The sequence below is a fragment of the Mastacembelus armatus genome, chromosome 5 (genome assembly GCF_900324485.2).
Source record: "Mastacembelus armatus chromosome 5, fMasArm1.2, whole genome shotgun sequence".
NCBI classification, from domain to species: domain Eukaryota; kingdom Metazoa; phylum Chordata; class Actinopteri; order Synbranchiformes; family Mastacembelidae; genus Mastacembelus; species Mastacembelus armatus.
The window spans coordinates 19,395,516-19,414,335 of NC_046637.1; the positions used below are offsets into that span (position 1 = coordinate 19,395,516).

An 18,820-nucleotide genomic window follows, 5' to 3' on the forward strand; every position below is an offset into this window, starting at 1 on the left:
TGGCAAACCTGGCTGAGTGTCGAAGACAGATGTGACCCTCACAGTAAGAACCCTCACAGTGACACTTTCCACTACCTCCTATCAACCGTCAGGCATGATTACAAGCTCTCGCTCCCCGATTCAGTGTCTGTCTGAGCCCACTCCTTTGATTTCTCAGGAAACTCTCCTGCAGCCAACATAATCAAGGAAGATACTCAACCCAGACAGAGACTTGACCCTGGCATCACATTTTGTTAATGTAACACCTCAAATATGTACAATATCTCATATATAGTCTAACTTATTCAGAGTGGATGAGGGCGTTTCACCAGTTATGACTTTCTCGGCTGTCATTTACTGTTGATGGGAGTGACCAAACAGTCAGACCATTACCAGGAAGTAGGAAAGTAAAGCAATTTAATGACATCAAAAACACCAATTATCATTCGTGACATGCATGGCTGAATTTTTACAAAACATCGCAACTGTTCTGATCATGGTGCTAATGTTAATGCTGAACAACATAATGACTGTGTTTTCAATGACAGAATATTTAAACTAACAGAGTAACGATTGTTAAGAGTGATGTAACATTTTCTACATAATCTTGTATCAGAAATGTTGGTGGATGTCAAATACCATGCAACCAGATTACAATAATCTGATTACAATTCTATAATCCATTACAGGTACTATGCACATGCTTCAAAAAGGGGCACTCCACCAACTTCACACATTCAAATCAGTTTATTGAGATGGGGAGTAGTATGAGAAAAAAACCCTTCTGATGTTATAGTGATTTTACCAGGGTTGTCAGGATTTGGACTTGGAGACTACACGTTTTTAACAGTAGGCCTGCATTATAAACAAGGAGCATGGAGTTTCACAGAACTTGGTGTTTCTGATGAAAGATATGATCAAATTGCATTATAAGAAATGAAATGAAGGATCCAGTACTATGGACTCAACATCAGAATATCCTGGCTTCTGCTCCTTTACTTTTGTTGGTCTAAGCAAAGGTTTGCAATCAAAATACATACTGCTTTAAAAGGATATATATGCTTATACACTGTCTTGCTGAGAGTTAGATGAATACCAAAAGATGCTCAACTACCACTTTAGTGAGTAAGCTAAATATAAAACTATAGCTAGCAACTGGTTAGTTTTGCATAGCAACTTAAAACCTACATGCACCTCTAAAGCTCACTAATTAACCATTTAGCTTTATCTTTTATTTTTAACCAAAGTTTCAAAACATTAATGTTTTTACACTTTGCTTTTTATACAGATTAAACACAGGGAATATAATGTACTTAACATATTGTTATAGAACATTAGAGGTGCGGTTAAGTGGATTCTGGACAAAATCAAGCTGTTTCTAGTCTGTATGCTAAGCTAGCTGGCTGTTTCACATTAGCGTGGAGATGTGAGACTTGCATCACTCTGCTCATCTAATGCTCAGAAATCAAGTAAGCATATTAACCAAAATGTTAAATCCCTCCTATGTGAGCTCTTGTACAATTCAAACATTTTTAAGTTGAAAAGGTTTTATACCCAAACTGAATTCACCAGTTTCTGTTCTGTTATTATAATTTAATCAGGTAAATAGTTACCTGTAATGGATCTGATTTTTTTGAAAATCTCTCAAATACAGTAAGCAGTTTGAGATTTGTAATTTTTACTATCCAATGGATCTAAACACTCTTAAACAAGGCATAATAACTAAATTATATTTCCTCTAACATCACAAAGAGATTCATGACACAAGAATCAGTGTTTATGATATGTAATGATATGTAAATCTCCTTGCTATTTTGTCAGGTATAAAACCACTGGAAAAAATAAGTTAATAAGCAACTTTTATACAAATCATACATCACATTTAATGAATCCATCTGAAATATAAAAGGTCATTAATATTTGCTCCAATTGAAAAATATCAGTTTGATATCCCCGCTTATCCGCAGTCTGCTTACAAGATGACATCAGAGGCAAAGCTGCATATCTTGATGTGCACTGAAGAGTAACATTTTTCTAACATTTGTACAAACAGTACTGCAGCTGAAGCAATGAACATAAAAAAAAGAAAATCCAAGCCCTCTACATTTTGTGTGTAATAATAATAATAAAAAAGGACACTCCGCACATAGAATATACACTATATATACACCGGATTTAGTAATGGTCATTCAGTTGCAACTTGACAAAACAGAGATTTATAAAATGAGGATGGCAGTGTGCAGTTGGCAATGACGCATTACATTTGACACAAAACTTGTGCTCGGCATGAATAATGTCTGTTTCCTCTTTCATTTGTTCCTCTCAGCAGGTTTAATGAAATCGGGGAGAAGGGATGGCAGTTCTGCTCCTCATGCTGGGGTCTGAACGGTGGCTTTGATCTCAGCGGACACCCTCTTCTCCTTTCGCCCCACATACTCGCCGATAAAGGAGCCATCCTCGTTGAACTGAGCGTCCTCGTCGCCGTAGTCTACCAGGCTATCCCCACTGTCCCCTGCTTTGATCTCTCTGCTCAGAGAGTGTTGGCTGCTCTTCAGTGGCTTCTCATCGTTGTCACTGCAAGGGAGCATGGTGGATTTAGGATCACCTCATTTCACCCATGGCTTCACTCTATAGCTTATTGGGGAGGATGGGAGGATGCAACTATGTAGAACTGCTTCTACGAACAGCCACTGTGATTGGTATTAGTGCTTACCACTGGCAAACTGATGGAAAATCACCACACGGATGCACATGTTGAGACAATATTAATTGTTACGCACTACTTGCATCAGTGCGTTTGGAGTGACTGCTTGAGAAATGAGATAGTGAAGGGGACATTAAAGTGGTGCATGCTGTGGTCCTGTAATATTTCTTGATTGCTAGGCTATTAAATATTTAGTGTTTTTATATGATTATATTCATAAGTACTACTTTTTAAATTCCTGGTGAAATTAGAGCCCTAGATATAAACACGAACACAGTCAGTAAACCCCAGTTTGCACCAGTGCAAAATTAGAAATGAAGAAAAATATAGAAAAGTGGCCACTATGTCTTTTCCAATACTGCATGAAAATTGTCATTTAAATTTCAAAAAGTAGCACACAATACTTTAAGTGACAAAACTTAATAGAATAAATGACCAAATAATGCTGGTTCGCATCAAGCTAAGTCAAATCTAAACTAATAGGTGACATGTTAAGAGCTACTGTTATGTTGCATGTGGCAGAGAAATGCCAGTTAGAACTAAGAATAAAAAGTAATGTCTTAAGTGCTTCGACAGTTCTTTCCAGGTTGTCAGCGAAATGTTCACTTAGATGCTGTGGAGACTGGCAGCATTTCCAGCTACCTATGACAGTGTTTAGGATGAGAACGCTTACCTGTAATTAGAGAATTGGTGACTTTTTTGCTAGCTCGGGGAGTGCGTTAGAGAGAGTCTGATTCATAACTAATAGCATGGTGTTAGAATCCTAAACTGTCAATAAAACCAAGACTTGTGATTTTCTTGTGAGTTGTGCATGTTATGCATTTTCTCAATGTACCGGTATGCATGTAGAGAAAACAAAATAAAACAAACAAAAACAAAGACCTACCTACATAAATGAAAGATTGTCAAGGAAAACATTTGACATTTTTTGGATATGCTTATATATTCTATATATTCATTTTTTTGCTGAGATGGGAAGATTGATACCACCAGCCTGTGGTCTTAGCTTGGCAGAAAAACAATGGGGAAAAAACAACTATATTGTTATTTTTATGGATAGGAGCATAACTTTCCAGAATCTTTTTACACCATGACCATATACAAGCAAACAGAGGCGACCCTTGAGAAATACTATCTGTCCCCCCGTATTTCCACTCTATGCTAAGCTAAGCTATCTGGCTGCTGGAGGGTGCTTCATGATTAATGCACACACAAGAGAGTGGTATTGATTTTCCTATTTTATTCTCAGCAAGAAAATAGACAGATGGTCTTTGGTCCCTAAATATGTTATATTAGGTAGTCAGGTTACAGGTCAAAATGGTTTATGTTTTGGTGTTGACCGTTTTTGGTGTTTCTTATCAAGGTCTTTAACAGTTACAGACATTGTTTTGGATTTACCATTGTATCCAAACATGGTAAATCACTACTTTGTAGTAAAGAACTTTACACAGAAACTTGACTCATTTATGAATAGCTGGTGCAGCTGGCTCCTGGAGTCAACATGACAAAGTTTAAATTCTGTCACACTAAGCCACTTTGGACTTCATCATATCAGCATTTGTTGTGCTGTGCAGATCCCACTGATGGGAGAATTACGCTGGGTCTCATACGGCAGTAGACTGTTATGAATTGGACCACTAAAGGATTAATGAAACGTGCCCAGATATTACTGTCCTGGAGATGAGCTGCTTTCAATTACGCTAATTGGTTTTAGGCTCCTGCAGTGTGCTGGGCAGACTGTGTTTAGCTCCATCCGGACAGAAAATGGCACCATCTGAAAGCTTCTGTGGCTCCCTTTATGATTCAATGCTCATCACAAGCACCAACACAACACTATATCTAAGAACACAATGTCCTCTAAGGGGAAGCTACCACTCCAACAACATTGATGTGTAAACAGCTTGGGGACGCTACTGCTGTTTATCACATACTTTCCAGTTACTCAGTCCATCAAATGTCTTGAACAGAAGGAGTGTCAGGCTCTGTGTGAACCTCGTGCATGTCTGGTTGTCTTTCCAGTGAGAGGAGAAATGCAAAGAGAATTACTGAGAAGATGGAAACAGCTGCTACTGTAGCAGAAGAGAAATTCACACACTGTTGCGTGTGAATTGCAGTGAGGTGTTGAAATAGTGCTCCGAGGGTTACACTTACCTGTACTCACAAAATGTGTCATCATTCATGCCCTGGGACTCGACGTCGGGGTGAAGGTCTTCCTTTTCTTTCACTGCTCGCAAAATGAAGAGAAGATATCAGTGATTTCCTCCAGAGACGAGGACAGAAGAGCACTGGGTCCCCTGACTGGTAATGTTGTTTGAATAAGTTAGAGTCTCTGTCCTTTATTCCCTGCACTTATTCATTGGATGAAAGATGACTGCAAGCCTTAGACAGGATTGCAAAATTTTGAATAAATCTACAATTTCAAAATATTAATCAAAGTGTAAAATGAAATGACGCTTTAGCTTATGTTTCTATGAATGTTACTTGAATTTTACGTTAATGAAGTATTAAATATTGTAGGACTTAAAATCTATAGTCCTATATGTGGTATAACAGAAAGACCACATCGCTTGGGCAATAGGAGGCTGTTGGAGCTACAGGGTGATAATGAGAACTTAATGAGAAAACAAAGGACAGAGCTGCATGTCGTTCTTTTTTCTGCTGACGAGCAAAGCAATCGCTGCCCAGACGACAACCTGATGGCCATTAGCAGTGAATAATAAAGACGATAAGGACTTTCATGTCCCCAACAGGAAGAATAACACTGAAATACCACAGAGCTTATGTCATCAGTCCTTGCGCAGCCACTCCATGTGCAGCATTTGCATTTAGTCTTGCTGTGGGCTGCACTTTGTTTAGATTGTTGATGGAAAAAACCTGCGTGCCTAAATAATGCAACATTCAAATGCTGGACATGAAATTCTCATTTTCCTATCAATACACAAGCATATTTTATGTATAAATTTGCATTCAAATAACTTTGAGACCTGAACTAAAAAAAAAAAAAAAAAAAAACATATCAGCTTACATGTTTCCGTATTGGCTTCTAGGATGATTTAGAATTTCTTTCATAGCAACAAACAGTGAAATTGAAATATAATGATGCTCCAAGCCTGAATAAGTATTCAAACAAGCTGCTGTGTGTGTGCTTGTTAGTGAGAACCAACCTGAATACTTCCCTCCTTTATTTCTGTTGACAAAGCAGGCGATCAAAACAATGAGTGTGAGGAGAGCGATGGCACACATCAGGCCGATAAACCAGCCCTGGGTGGATATTCCTCCATGGATGCTGGCCAGACCTGAGGAGAACAATAGCCTGTGACTTTGACACATCCTGGCCTTTTCATCAGGACACTTGATGAATGTTTACATCGACAAGCCTATCTGATGCAAAGGCAGAAGGTGGCAGGGCGTGCTGCTGATGGAAACAGTCCAATATTAATATTAAACAGCTAATCCGGCTTGTCTAATTAATCAAGTAAGGAACGCTGTACAAATGTAATTCCTCTCAGCGAGTCCACGCAGCTAAATTAAATCCTTGTGACACTGTGAAAGACCACATACCGAGGCTTGAGTCACTCCTCAAGGACACGCTGGGTGCACCTGCACTCTGTTCAATGAGAGGTCTATTAGTTCAGCTGCTTTTTTGTTTTAGTTTGAGTTATTCTGGTTTCCCTCTTCACATGTGCACCTGGTTGTGATAACATCTTCAAATATACTAGAATTATTGAGCCTGCTGTTAGGAATAAGGCACACAGTGTACTCAGCCCCAGGTTCAAGCCTGTCAATGATGTGCAAAGTCTTAGAGGAGTTTAAGGCCTCTGATGTCTTTAAGTGACCCTCACCTGTACAGGGGCTGAATGATCAGGGTGCCTTAGTATTCATGACAAGATGCAGCTACTGAATCTAGTGTAGATATGAATGAAAATACATTAAGGACTAATTTGGACATACAGCTCAGATTAATGCACAGCTAATGTCAGATGTTTCTACTTAAATCACTCCACCGATGTCCAAAAAAAAAGGTAATAAGCATATGGTTGTTCATATACGCAATATAAAACTCATGCTCTATTCCAGGTATCCAGCTGATATTTGCAAAGCTGCCTGAGCTAACATTCAACAGGAGTGGGACTGATGGAAAAATAAGAGAAAATGAGGAAAGGAGAAAAATGGAACAGAAGAGTTCGTTATGTATAAAGTAGATCAAAGCCATTATAGAAAAGGGTTAGGAGTGTTGTCAATACGTGATGAAGGATGTTGCTCTTCACCTGCTATGAAAGAGGCAAGCGTTTCCTAAAACTACTTTAAAGAGAAATCAATTATGTTTGAAAGAGGGTGACATCAGGTGATTCTCTCAACAGCACACTTACAAAAGTAATGTGCATAAAGAAATAAAATCACAGGGCAAGCCTGCAATGTTAAATGAACAGATATTGAGGGCACCTATGAAATAATAAATAAGGCTGGAATGAGTGCTTATTTTTTTTATTATCAATGGTTTGTAATTTTGGATAATTATTAATGCCCTTATTAATGATCTCTAAAATCCAAATAGATCTGAATTTACAATGATAAATGCTAAAAAAAAAAGCAACAAATTGCTAGATGTGAACAAAATTCTGACTGATTACACAAGTAATTTAAAAGGAGATATACATAATATACTTAACAGAGGGGAAAAACATCTACTAAAAGTTGTGAATGGTGTGCATTAGTATGGAAAAGTATGCTTTGACAGCAGCTGTCTAAGGTAGTCAACAAAGCACAATCCACTTCATTTCCCCATGGCAAACATGCAAATCTTTTGCTGCATCTCCAGCTCAGGTGCAGTATTTGCTCAGGTGATAATTCAGTAGACAAGGACACCTGCGTCTGTGCTGCCCATCTCAACCACTGCAAATGACACTCTAACTAATGTTGATGGATTAGTCTGCAACTATGGTAATTCTAATCATTGCATGTGGGCAATGGCTTTGACTAACACAGTCACCCAAACTAAAAATATCCCAAGGCTGGCTGCCGTGTTTGTCTCTGTTCTCCTCAGTTTTCTATTAAATGCTGCAGAAAGCAGCTGCTCAGCCAGCAGGGAGCGGATGCCCTGGAAGATGCTGCTTCAAAGTCAGGAGGCTTTTTTCTAAGGAGAGGCCAGAAAATATTCTGATATAGGAGCTTTCAACAGCTTCCACTTATCCACTTATCTCAGTGTCCTGTAAATATCATCCTCCCGGCATGAGCTCACACCTCCCATGGCCCAGGAGGACCCTTCTCCTCACTGTTTTTTCTCAGCTCAGACACCGCCCAGGACAACTTCATGTCCCAGAGTCGTGTTTCTGCTTATCCAGTTGAAGATTACATGGAAATGTCAGGTGACTGTTGGGTCAATACACTGTTGTGTTCAGGGGGAATGGGGCCCAACAAATCAATTACTGACAATTAGACATACCGTATTTGTCCTGTTCAAGTGACTGCACTCTACAGCTATTATCCTAGATTTCCCTGTGGTACAGCAGAGAAATTAAAAGCAGCTTTTTCTTCAGTGTACACAAACAGTAAAACTGAACTGTTATCTTAAATTCCAGCTCTTGTTACCATTGTAAACAATATAAACTATCAAAGAAAAATATCTGCAGCTAATTAGCCTGGCCAACATAGTGGTATTTTGCATCTCTGTCTTTATGGTATCAATTAACTGTGAGTCAACAGCCAACCAGATGAGTCCAAGAGTTATCATATCGCCTAGCAACTGCAAAATGTTCAGACGAAACATATATGCGCTTGGTTTTGTATTTTCAATATTTGTTTCACAGCTTTTGATTGCCTGGGTTGATGCTTATGGTGTCACAATGTGCTGCAGCTCTACCTATGGTGGACCGAGTGGGTTTGGTCACTCGGGGCTTTGGAGTGCTTGGAGGTGAGGGGGAAGCTGACCTGCCTGAAAAGAAAGACAAACCTTGTGGTTATCAATTGGGAGAGAGCCTTGGGAGCTATGTAATACTGTTAACACACATGCAATTTCTGCTAAACTCTACAATTAGTAACTACATGTCTACAGTGGAAAATCATACAGTAAAAAACTACATTTTACATTTGATCATATGCAAGGTGATAGATTTTTTAATTTAACTTGATCTTGCCTGTTAAAGGAAATTTTAATGTTTTTTTTTTTTTGTTTGTTTGTTTTTTTTACATGGATATGTGGCATTCCTGATCTTCTTCCTGCGTTTGGCTCTGAAAGCATCATTTATTTCCTCACCTTGAGTTAGACATGTTGCACCAAGTAGGCTGTTGCTAGGATAAAAGTCAATATTCGTTTACAGCCACTAATAAGCCACGATTAAAATGAATTCATAATTAGGTTACTCATTACCATTGCTGTAAGAGTGGATGCCACAAAGTTTATCTAAGAAGTTGACATTTTTCTAATGAAAGGCGGCAACAGAGTGCTCTCTGCTGATGGCAAGGGCAAACAGCAGACAAGGTCAATTATCTGCAGAACACACCACAGTGTTTACCACATTTTTATTCTGTACAGGAAAAATAAAGTGTTGAACTGTTTGTGTCTCGAAACTAGATGATGTATTCAGTTTCACAGCATCCACACTGGTTCACATTTCTAAATCTAATCATGCAATCTCTACCTAAAATACTACTCTGACTGCTAAACATGTCACACCAACAAAAACATTTTGAAATATATCATTTCAAGACGTAAGAATTAATAACAGGTATTTGAGAGCAATTTCAGATTGTTTGTGTAGGTATGACATGCCTCAATGTCTACATAAACATAGATCTACATACTGAGGCCAACAGTGGGAGCCAAAGTGGAAGCTGCAGGAAAAAAAAAAAGAAAAGAAAGGAAAAAAAGAAAGAAAGAGGGGACAAGCATTGCATTGCTAAGCAGGCACTGACACATTCACACACATTTACAGTAGACACTGTATGATCAAAGATAATGTTCAAAGCGATGTGCCTTTTAGTGGCGTGAGGAAAATCAGGCAGTAGACAATTAACAGAAACAACGATGACATATAAACACATGGTGATTGCAGAGTTACCATGAATAACTTTGATGCTTACATCTTAAGTCTCCAACACACACCCATGTGATAGCTCAACAAAGCTGCAATTCAGTACATAAAGAACGAGTCCTTTTCCCTGTAATCGTTTTGGTTGGCTTTTCAGCATGCAAATAAACAACCTCTAAGAGCCAATTAAGTTTCTTTCTGTGACTATGAGGATTCTTCCAGTAAACACTACGTAATCACTCACATATTCAGCACCTGCACTGTGTTTCAACACTTAGTGTTTTTTTTTTTTTCATAATGCAACTTGAATGATATTGGTATTTTTGGCAGGTGCATTTGTTTTAAAAGTTATTTATGCTGACAGTGCTTTCCATTGGACTGACACTCATGTGAATCCATGTATTGTTTCCTGTTTCAGTCATCCAAACCAGTCCCCGCAATCTCACTGAAGATTGGCTTGAGTTTGAGCCAGCTGAAGTATGGTGTTCAGTCCTCAACAAATGATGTATAATTGAAAAGAAACGATTACATGCTACAAGCCTGCTCATTATGATTACTTACCCAGCGACTCTTTCCATGATTACACAATTCGGTATCAGAACCTTGAGAGTTTCCCTCCTGCTCAAAGCAATTTTGTTTCTTAGCTGATTGTTTCATAGCTTGCACTCTCTGTCTAATCAATAAGCACTTGCTCTCTCATGACAGTGACAAATGAAAACCTCTACTACACCCATATGAAATTGTTTATCCACAAAAATTACTTACATGGAGATATGAAAAGCTTGACTGCCCAGGCATATATCATATTCGGCTAGTTCAGTGCTGTTTTGAAATAGTGAAATGGTTTTGTCACTTCCTTCGCTTAGTTTGAACTTGTCTGAGTCAATTCTGCTTCTCAAAATTCAACTGTGTACAAGCTACACATTCACCCAACCACACACACATCCAAAAGCTTATCCAGATGTACTACAGCTAGTCAAGTTCGGGATCATCCATCACTCACTGGTTTCTAGGGTGGTGGTGCACTCCTCGCTGACAACAGGGCCGCATCCCACCGTGGTGCAGGAACGTAGGTAGAACTTATATTTGCTCATGGGTTCCAAGTCGCGCAGTATCCATTTAGTGGTATCTGGGTTGCTGATGTCAACTGTCTGCACTGGTCCCACTTCTTCTGTGTCATTGACTAGTTTCAGAAATAGCAAAAGAGTAATAATATTTCAGATTACAGGCACTCGCAAAGTAACAATAAACGCATTTTCTCACACTTGGATTTGCACTGTCACCAAAAGATAAGTCATTAGAATTATGCATCCTTTTGAAAAAAGTTGATTTAAAAAAAATGAATACTCTACTGTTCTTTAAGCACTATGCAATCCCATAAATCCCAATAAAGTTTGTGTGACTGCTTTATTGTTTGGCTGTAATGATATAACAGAACATTAAAGCTCATTTAAGTTGTTCTCTAGCAGTGTTGACTGCCAAATGGATTCTAAAACTATTTTCCTCAGTATTGTAATTATCTATAAGTAAATAATAAGAACGATAAATAAGTACTTCATATTTCAACGTTTGTGATGCAGTGCTCAACAACTGTAGGTCAATATCTAGGTAGATATTTGTCTTGATAATTGTATATCTACACCGGTGTGCATTTTATCACAATACCACATATGACAAAATTAATTAGACTGTTTGTGGGCTGTCATCTTAGGAAGAATCAAAAATGTTCTATTATTTAACTTACTTGCTTTCGCTAATGAGTGAGTAATTCTCTGTCTATACTGTAGTGAGATCTAATTTTTCACTACGTAAAGCAGCCCGGTAGGTAGGGAGGTGGCATTTATGCTCTTTGTAACAAAAACAAACACAGCTGGTGTTGAGGTGACCTTTGCTATGTCACTCTGGTAGCAAACCCTGGAAGAACGTATTGGTTTGCTTCTCTTTTTTACCAGGACACCACCCACTGATATCAGCGATCTCATTCTTTGTTTTGTTTCTAGGAATAAAAAGGAGCCATTTTTTGTTAGTTGAGCAATGCACCCTATTATAGAGAAGAGGCCACAACCATTCTGCCCTGTGGATAGATATTTTTCTCATTTATCTGGAAACACTTGGTCTCAACATTTGGTACACACAAACTTTTAACAAACTTATCGAGTGAACTAGCTGAAAGCTGGTGACTTTCCAAATATTCCTCAGCCTGCTGGGCAAAAAATGGCTGGCCTTGTGAAATGTGAGGCAGACCAGGGCTCACTAGCACTGAAATGTGAGAATGGGCTAGTGTGGGCTTAACCCAAATGGGAAGTAAAATAGAATGAATTAAAGCCAAGGTCATTTTGAACTCCCACTTGTGTAGATGTTTCAAATCAGTGCAGTGAGTAAAAAAAAAAAACTCTAATATATAGTAGATTACTCAATTCAGACCTGTGTCAAAAAAATCAATCACACAAATATTCAATTGCATCTACATTTGCAGTGTAAGTGTCAGAAACACAAAAATAAAATGTACTGTGTGACAGTAAAGTGCTCCTATCAAGTAGGAAAAATATTGTGAAATGAGAGAATGGACAGAGTCTGATAATCATCTTCACTTGCTTTACTTTGTATTGCTTTGTGAAGTGGTGTGACTAGCATGCTGAGAGGCACTCTAGTGGTTGTCTAGCGGCCTTCTCTGGCCCAGGCTTTGGAGTGGGTTAGAAGTTCTGTAAGGCAGTATAGTGAACTGCTGTTATTATCACTACAAAGTGCTGGTAGAGTTTAAAAATTTCCAAAACTGCTGTATGCACAGGCCAGTGTACTGATGAACTCACTGACCTTCTTTGGTGCCAACTTGGCAAAATGATCAAAAGGTTTCATGCAGAAAACCATCCAAAGTCATCTCACGCCAAGTTTGTTTAACCATTTAAACACCATGATATTCCCATGTACTTAGTCTGTTAAAGTGTTACAACAGGCCTTCCTATGAAACCAGTGAGATGTGAAGCTATTAAAGGTTTCTGTGAAGATGGGCGTAGCCGTCAAACAGCTGCGCTGCCACTTGTGATTCCACTTGTGTCACTGATGATACACTGACAGCTGGCAGCATTATCCTCAACGTTTCACACATGACTTCTTTCAAGGGGACTACAAAAAAAAAAAGACACACTTCAAAAAGTCCATCAGCTTTACTGCCATGGCACAATGAAAATGTCCTCTCCTAAAATACTGTATGACACTTAGCCCTCCTGTGCTGCCGCCAAATCAAACTCAATTAGCTGGGAAACGCGTTTGTAAGACATTGTTGGAAGTTAGTCATTAGCTTCGTTATGACTGAGTTTGAGGACAGTAATGTGTGTGCACATGAGGAATATGGTTAGCAATGCAACCCACTGGGACTGTAAGTTACAGTGAAGATGTCCCCTGCAGACAGGATAGGGTCACTAAGACTAGACCTTAACAGACTGTGACGCAGTGGCCTTGGTCAGCACAAGCTGAGCCATGATCGTGACACATGGGCCAACAGATATCACCCAGACATGTTTCCTATAAACACACTATGACCTCACTCGGACCCTGGCCCTGTTGAAGTCATGCCATGCTGAAAATCACCAGTGCCCCCTTTTTTTGACCACATACTGGACTTTAGCAATACTGTACAATATTATACAAAGGTAGAGGTTGTGGGTGTAAAACAATAAGGCTATTCTATGATATGGAGTAAGTATACAGTATGACGTGTGATTTTATTTCAATTCAAACAATTCAATAGTTTTTTTCTTAATCAAGCAGGAAAAAACAGAGGGATGTGAACACAAAAGAAAAAAATTGTCTTTCCTTGCGGATAGTAAGGAGACATAACCATTATATCTGGATTAGTGTGTAAGCATGAGGTGCAGGGATACATACTGAGCTGATATTCGAGGAGGTACCCGGTGAGAATCCCATTAGGTTCTATTGGTGGGGCCCAGCCTAGAAAGACAGTGTCCTTTTGTACATCTGTGACCCTGAAAACAGGATTTTTCTCCGGCACTGTGGAAGTAGAAAAGGTAATACACACAGTAAGCCATAGAATTCTGCAACCCAGTTTCCTTAGCTATTATTAGATTTTCCCTTTAGTAGTTGTGAATCAATAAACTCCATGCTGTTTCTCCACAATCCTACCTCCCTCTGGGGTTTTGAAGTTGACGGGATGACTGCCTGGGCCATTGCCCCGTCCGTTGAAGGTCATGACAATGAGGCTGTACTCGGAGAAGGACGTTAGTCCTGGTACCATAGCATGGTTCCGATCCCCAGGGAAGGTCAGCGTGTATTTGTCTCCATGGCTTTTCTTTGAGTCGACCAGACTGCGCAGACGCCACCAGTTTATCTACAGCAGGAGAGACACTTAGAGCCATCCACAGCACAGATCAAATGTTGCACATCATACATATGTATGTAAGTGTGAAAGAATGAGTTATTGCATTTTTTCTGGTTATGTGAGCAGAAATAGAACTGAATTGAGCGTGTAAGGAGACCGAGCAGAGTGAGAAAAGCAAATGTTTAGAACAAGATCATGGTCACTCCTTTTAAGCTGTGTCTAAAAGCAAATGTCTGTTTTTGAGGTATTACTCTGTAGCCTCCCAGATGTCCATGTAGCTTGTCCTTGTGTACACGTGTCCAGGTAACCTTGACCACTGAGCTGTTCAGCACCTCCACAGCTACATCATCAGGTGCAGCAGAGGGAACTGCAAAAGTAAATATACATGAGAATCTACAGTAAACTGAGAAAAAATGAGTGAATGAACAGTGACCCTGAAAACAAGTCAGACTGTAAAATATTAAAGATATTTTAGAAATGAAAAATCGACAAAGAATACCAAACAGTACTAAACAACTGACTACATTTAGAGATCACTAATCAGAGACTGACATCAATAAACGGCTCTACCTACAGTCCAAAAAGCTAAAATGATAAAAGCATTTAGCTAAAGGGGGTAAATACTGCATTTTCTAACAAGGTGTGAGCAGGGACTCAACAATGAGAAGTGACATGACCTGACGTGACCTCCTGGGGGCAAGTCCAGAAAAAAGCTAAACACAAGAAGTACAGTAAATCTCTGTAAGGAAGGATTCCCTTGACCAACTTTAACTGCTACACTACATTCAACAAATTTACAAAGCTTTTTAATAAATTATTTTATAACATCCACCAGTCAATACTGTAACTGAAAATACCAACGCTAAGCAGAAGTGAGAAAAAAAAGAACACTAGAACAAGAAGGAATAACACCAGTTATGACATGTCATAGTCTTACAAAGTTCTACCAGGACAACTGTAGTAGAAAAAATCTATGCGATGTTTGCTTGACAGCCTCCACTCAGTTGTCAAAATAATGTTATTTAATTTTCTATAATATTAAAGTTCTATAGTCTCACATTCTTCTAAAGTTGTTGTTTCTTGCCACCCAATGAAGGAGAGTCCAATATACACTTTCCTTTTAGCTGGAAAGCAAGTTGCCAGAAAGTTGCTAACTTTGTGCACTATTTGGTCTTAGATAGGTCGCAGAGAGCAGCTTTCTCGAAACTTTAACATTAATGAGCACAGAAATGAGGACAGCAAATGAAAAAAAAAAAAGTTTTCAAGGACAATAAAATGCTCCTTACACTGAAGGTGTTAAGAGATATGTCTTAGTGGTTTTCTCACAATGAGTGACTCTTTTCACATTGTATATTACTCAAATTTTGTCATGATAAAAAAGAAAACATTAACAATTTTAGCTTTAAATAAAGTTAACAAAGATGAGTACTCACAGTCCTCTCCTGAGTAGCCAGTTACCATTTTCGGTTCAGGGGCCCACCCCTGATGGTTCTTGGCTTGGATCTTGATCTCATAGGGCACAAAGGTAGGAGTGTTCATCACCACAAATGAGTGTCTCTTCACCATGTGTTCCTTCCAGTTCTCTTCTATGTCCTGTCTCCTGTAACTGACCTTATACTCCAAGCCAGGGCCGTTGTGCTCAATGGGTAACAATGGCTGGATAATGGAAGGAAAAGGAAGAAAAAAATTAAAAAATGAGCAACAGTTATGTGAAGGGTTTCATATTGACTTTTATAGTTGCATAAGATGCTACTTGTATTTCACAGCTCAGTGTCACTGCCTCTGTGGGATTAAAATGACAAGCTAACGCAGTGAACTGTGCTTCAACACTGGCAGTGTTTTATCCCACTATCTAATAAAACATTGAGACAATTGACCTGGTCTAGCAGTTAGGCTTTTCTTTGATATACAGTAGGGCTTGCTAAGACAGGCTTGAAGAAAAAATTTTGCTCCTTACAGAACGTGGACCTTGAGATATAGATTAAGATACCATTATCCACAAAAGCAAATCTTTAATAGTGGGAGAGCTCAAAAATCCAGGATTTGAGGGCTACAATACCATGACAAGGCAAGTAGATAATATGTGAAGGAGAGATTAATCTTTCTACAATTCTACAATAAAGCTAAATATATTACTATACACACTACAAGAAAGTTTTCCTTTTCATAGCCCTCATTTCTCTTTCTAATTGAAGAAAAGAAGCAGCTTTTGTAAAGGTCTGGAACACAAAATGAAACCTCAAAAGTGGGCCAATCCTATTTCTTAAATTCCTATTGGTAATTACCTATGAAATATTAATAAAACTTCATCTTTGTTCTCATAGGGAAATTTCTTTGACTACCAAAAATATAGCAGATTTGAATAATTCACTATGTAGGTAACCCACATTACAGAATTTGCAAAAAAGAATAATAAAAGACTGAATGCTATTTCATACCTCCCAGTTGATATCCATTTCATGTGGCAAATGACCTTCGATTTTGATATTTTCAGGGTTCCTGTCAGGGGCTGTAGAAAAGAAGGAATATAGATTTTGTCAGCATTATTAGAGGAAGAAATCTCCAGTGGAATAAGCACACAAGAGAACGGATTTTGAACAAGAATGGAATCAATTACGTAGTAGGTCTGAGTGCTTTAAAGTTCACAGAGCAGCAGTGTGGCAGCTCAAGTGGCCTGCAGGACCTTATCAAAGCATACGATAAACAATTAAAGGAGGAAGCCTCACACCTGCTGGGGGAGTTTTATATCTCTCTGTGGGCTCACTCGGAGGACCCCGCCCAACAGCATTAACTCCAGACACACGGAAACGATAGTCGACATGGCCATGGAGTTTGAGGATAGCCGAGTTGTGGTTCCCAGGCACTTGTAGCAGCTCTTTCCAGTTTCCTGGCTCCCACTGGCTTTCCTCGTACTCAATAATAAAGACTGTTGACAGGCAGAAAGACAATCAGAGTGGTGCCAAAGGATTGCCTATCTAACCACCAGCTGTGCAGAAAACTCCTTAAACCCTGCTCTGGGCTTGTATATTCCTCAGAGAGTCTAAATATGATTCATGCTTAGATAAATCAGTAATAGATTTATATTGTATGAGGTGGTATCAAACAAAACAGAATGATGTATGATGATGTATATGATATCAATCCCATTCACTGCAAGAAGCACTCATTCAGTAAGTTCTACACTGTATATAATTGCACAGATGCTTTTTACCTGTGGTTGAGCTGTTGTGATCATCCCCAGGGATCCATTTCAGTTTCACACTTCTGCTCTTGTGTTCAGACAGCACCACGTTCTCAGGTGCATCTGGGACATCTGAAAACCATCACAACAGCATGGCTTTGGACAATCAAAGAAACATCAATCTATCCAGCAAAAAACAGGTCAAAGGAACAAATGCTCAATCAACTCATCCCAAACGTCAGGGAGACTGTTTCTTTTTTTTTTTTGTTTCTTTTAGAAATACAGTATGTCATTTAAACTGTATCTCAATACAGCGATTGTGAGACAAACCACTGCACTAATAAAGCCATGGTCTGCATGTTCTTACTCTGCTTTGGCTTTCTGACATATTGATCCACAGATGAATATGTCATATATTAATGTAGCACCAAGGGTCTCTGATCCTTTGGCTGTCAAAGCAGAAAGATTGTTACTATAATAGCTCACCTAAAACCATGAGCAGCACTGAGGCTGTGTCCCAGTCCACTGGAGTTCTTGCCACACATGTGTAGACACCCTGGTCGCTGTGGCTAACATTCGTAATCTGAAGAATGCCATCCTCCATTAAGTATCTGCTGACAGGAAGATGGAGACAAATATTGACTGAGCTGAACTGAAAAGTACAGTGAAATGAATTTTCAGCTGGGATTAAGTCTACAGTGATATGAAAAAAAAAAAAACGGTATGCTACCTTGAATTCTCTGTGTAGTTGAGGACTATCTCCATACCATCCTTTTCCCACAGGAGCTCAAAGTCATTGCTGAAGGACTTGTCGTACTCTACCAGGCATGAGAGCTGGGCCGTGGTACCTATTAAGATCTGCTGGTCCTCTGGGGCCACAACAATTCTGGTGGGATCTTCCACAGGAAGAACCGTGTTAGTTACATTTCAAGGACTGTGAGCCACTGCAGACACTTTTTACATTTAAAACTGTTTACCTTTCACGTAGAGCGTGGCATCGATGGCGGACAATCCCTCTGTGTTTTTTGCTACGCACGTGTACTGTCCCGTGTCATCATTCTGTACACTGTAGATTTCCAGCGACCCATTGTCATGAATGGTAAACCTCGGCCCCTCTACAGATTCAGAGGAGTCGTCTTTACTCCTAGAAAACATTCAATAAAAAAAGCACCATTCAAATCTCAAAGTCTTCTCAATTTGAATATGGACACATCAGCAGTCTTAATGGCTGAACACTACATTGCAGCAGTAAATAAGAAATAAAAGTTACTCAATATAACATTAGTGTTGCGTGACATGATGCAGAACCAGGGCACAGAAGGATTGTATGTATTAACCAGTTGAGATCTACTGCTCTCTGCTGGTCTGTTTGAGACAGGAACATACTGCACACTAACCAAGTGACTGTGGAGGGAGGTGAGCTGAACACCTTACAGTGCATCATCACTCCCTTCCCCTCTACAGCGAAGTAATCCTCCCCCTCCTTGGTCAGAATCATAGGTGGCAGATCTGCAAAGACAAACAGCACAATCATGTCATTAAATAAGGTTGTTAAGAAAGTAGAGGATGCTCTGATGCAGCTATTCCATGAT

General features: G+C 39.2%; 1 protein-coding gene across 7 annotated transcripts in view; it reads right to left on the reverse strand.

The window, feature by feature from the left end:
- Positions 1 to 368: 368 nt before the first annotated feature.
- chl1b (cell adhesion molecule L1-like b) overlaps positions 369 to 18,820 on the reverse strand; it is a 58,330-nt gene continuing 39,878 nt past the window's right edge. For 3 of the 7 annotated variants that reach the window (XM_026307997.1, XM_026307994.1, XM_026307995.1), the window contains 16 exons: positions 18,626 to 18,737; positions 18,206 to 18,372; positions 17,959 to 18,124; positions 17,715 to 17,842; positions 17,259 to 17,360; positions 16,776 to 16,973; positions 16,486 to 16,556; positions 15,481 to 15,703; positions 14,299 to 14,414; positions 13,852 to 14,056; positions 13,597 to 13,719; positions 10,715 to 10,894; positions 8,544 to 8,615; positions 5,848 to 5,979; positions 4,835 to 4,907; positions 369 to 2,553 (listed from right to left, as the gene is read on the reverse strand). In XM_026307997.1, the coding sequence (XP_026163782.1) occupies positions 2,349 to 2,553; positions 4,835 to 4,907; positions 5,848 to 5,979; positions 8,544 to 8,615; positions 10,715 to 10,894; positions 13,597 to 13,719; positions 13,852 to 14,056; positions 14,299 to 14,414; positions 15,481 to 15,703; positions 16,486 to 16,556; positions 16,776 to 16,973; positions 17,259 to 17,360; positions 17,715 to 17,842; positions 17,959 to 18,124; positions 18,206 to 18,372; positions 18,626 to 18,737 (2,273 nt within the window). In that variant the 3' untranslated portion in view covers positions 369 to 2,348. The remainder of the gene's footprint in view (positions 2,554 to 4,834; positions 4,908 to 5,847; positions 5,980 to 8,543; positions 8,616 to 10,714; positions 10,895 to 13,596; positions 13,720 to 13,851; positions 14,057 to 14,298; positions 14,415 to 15,480; positions 15,704 to 16,485; positions 16,557 to 16,775; positions 16,974 to 17,258; positions 17,361 to 17,714; positions 17,843 to 17,958; positions 18,125 to 18,205; positions 18,373 to 18,625; positions 18,738 to 18,820) is intronic. The other 4 variants (XM_026307998.1, XM_026307996.1, XM_026308000.1 and 1 more) reach the window with 3 other exon arrangements.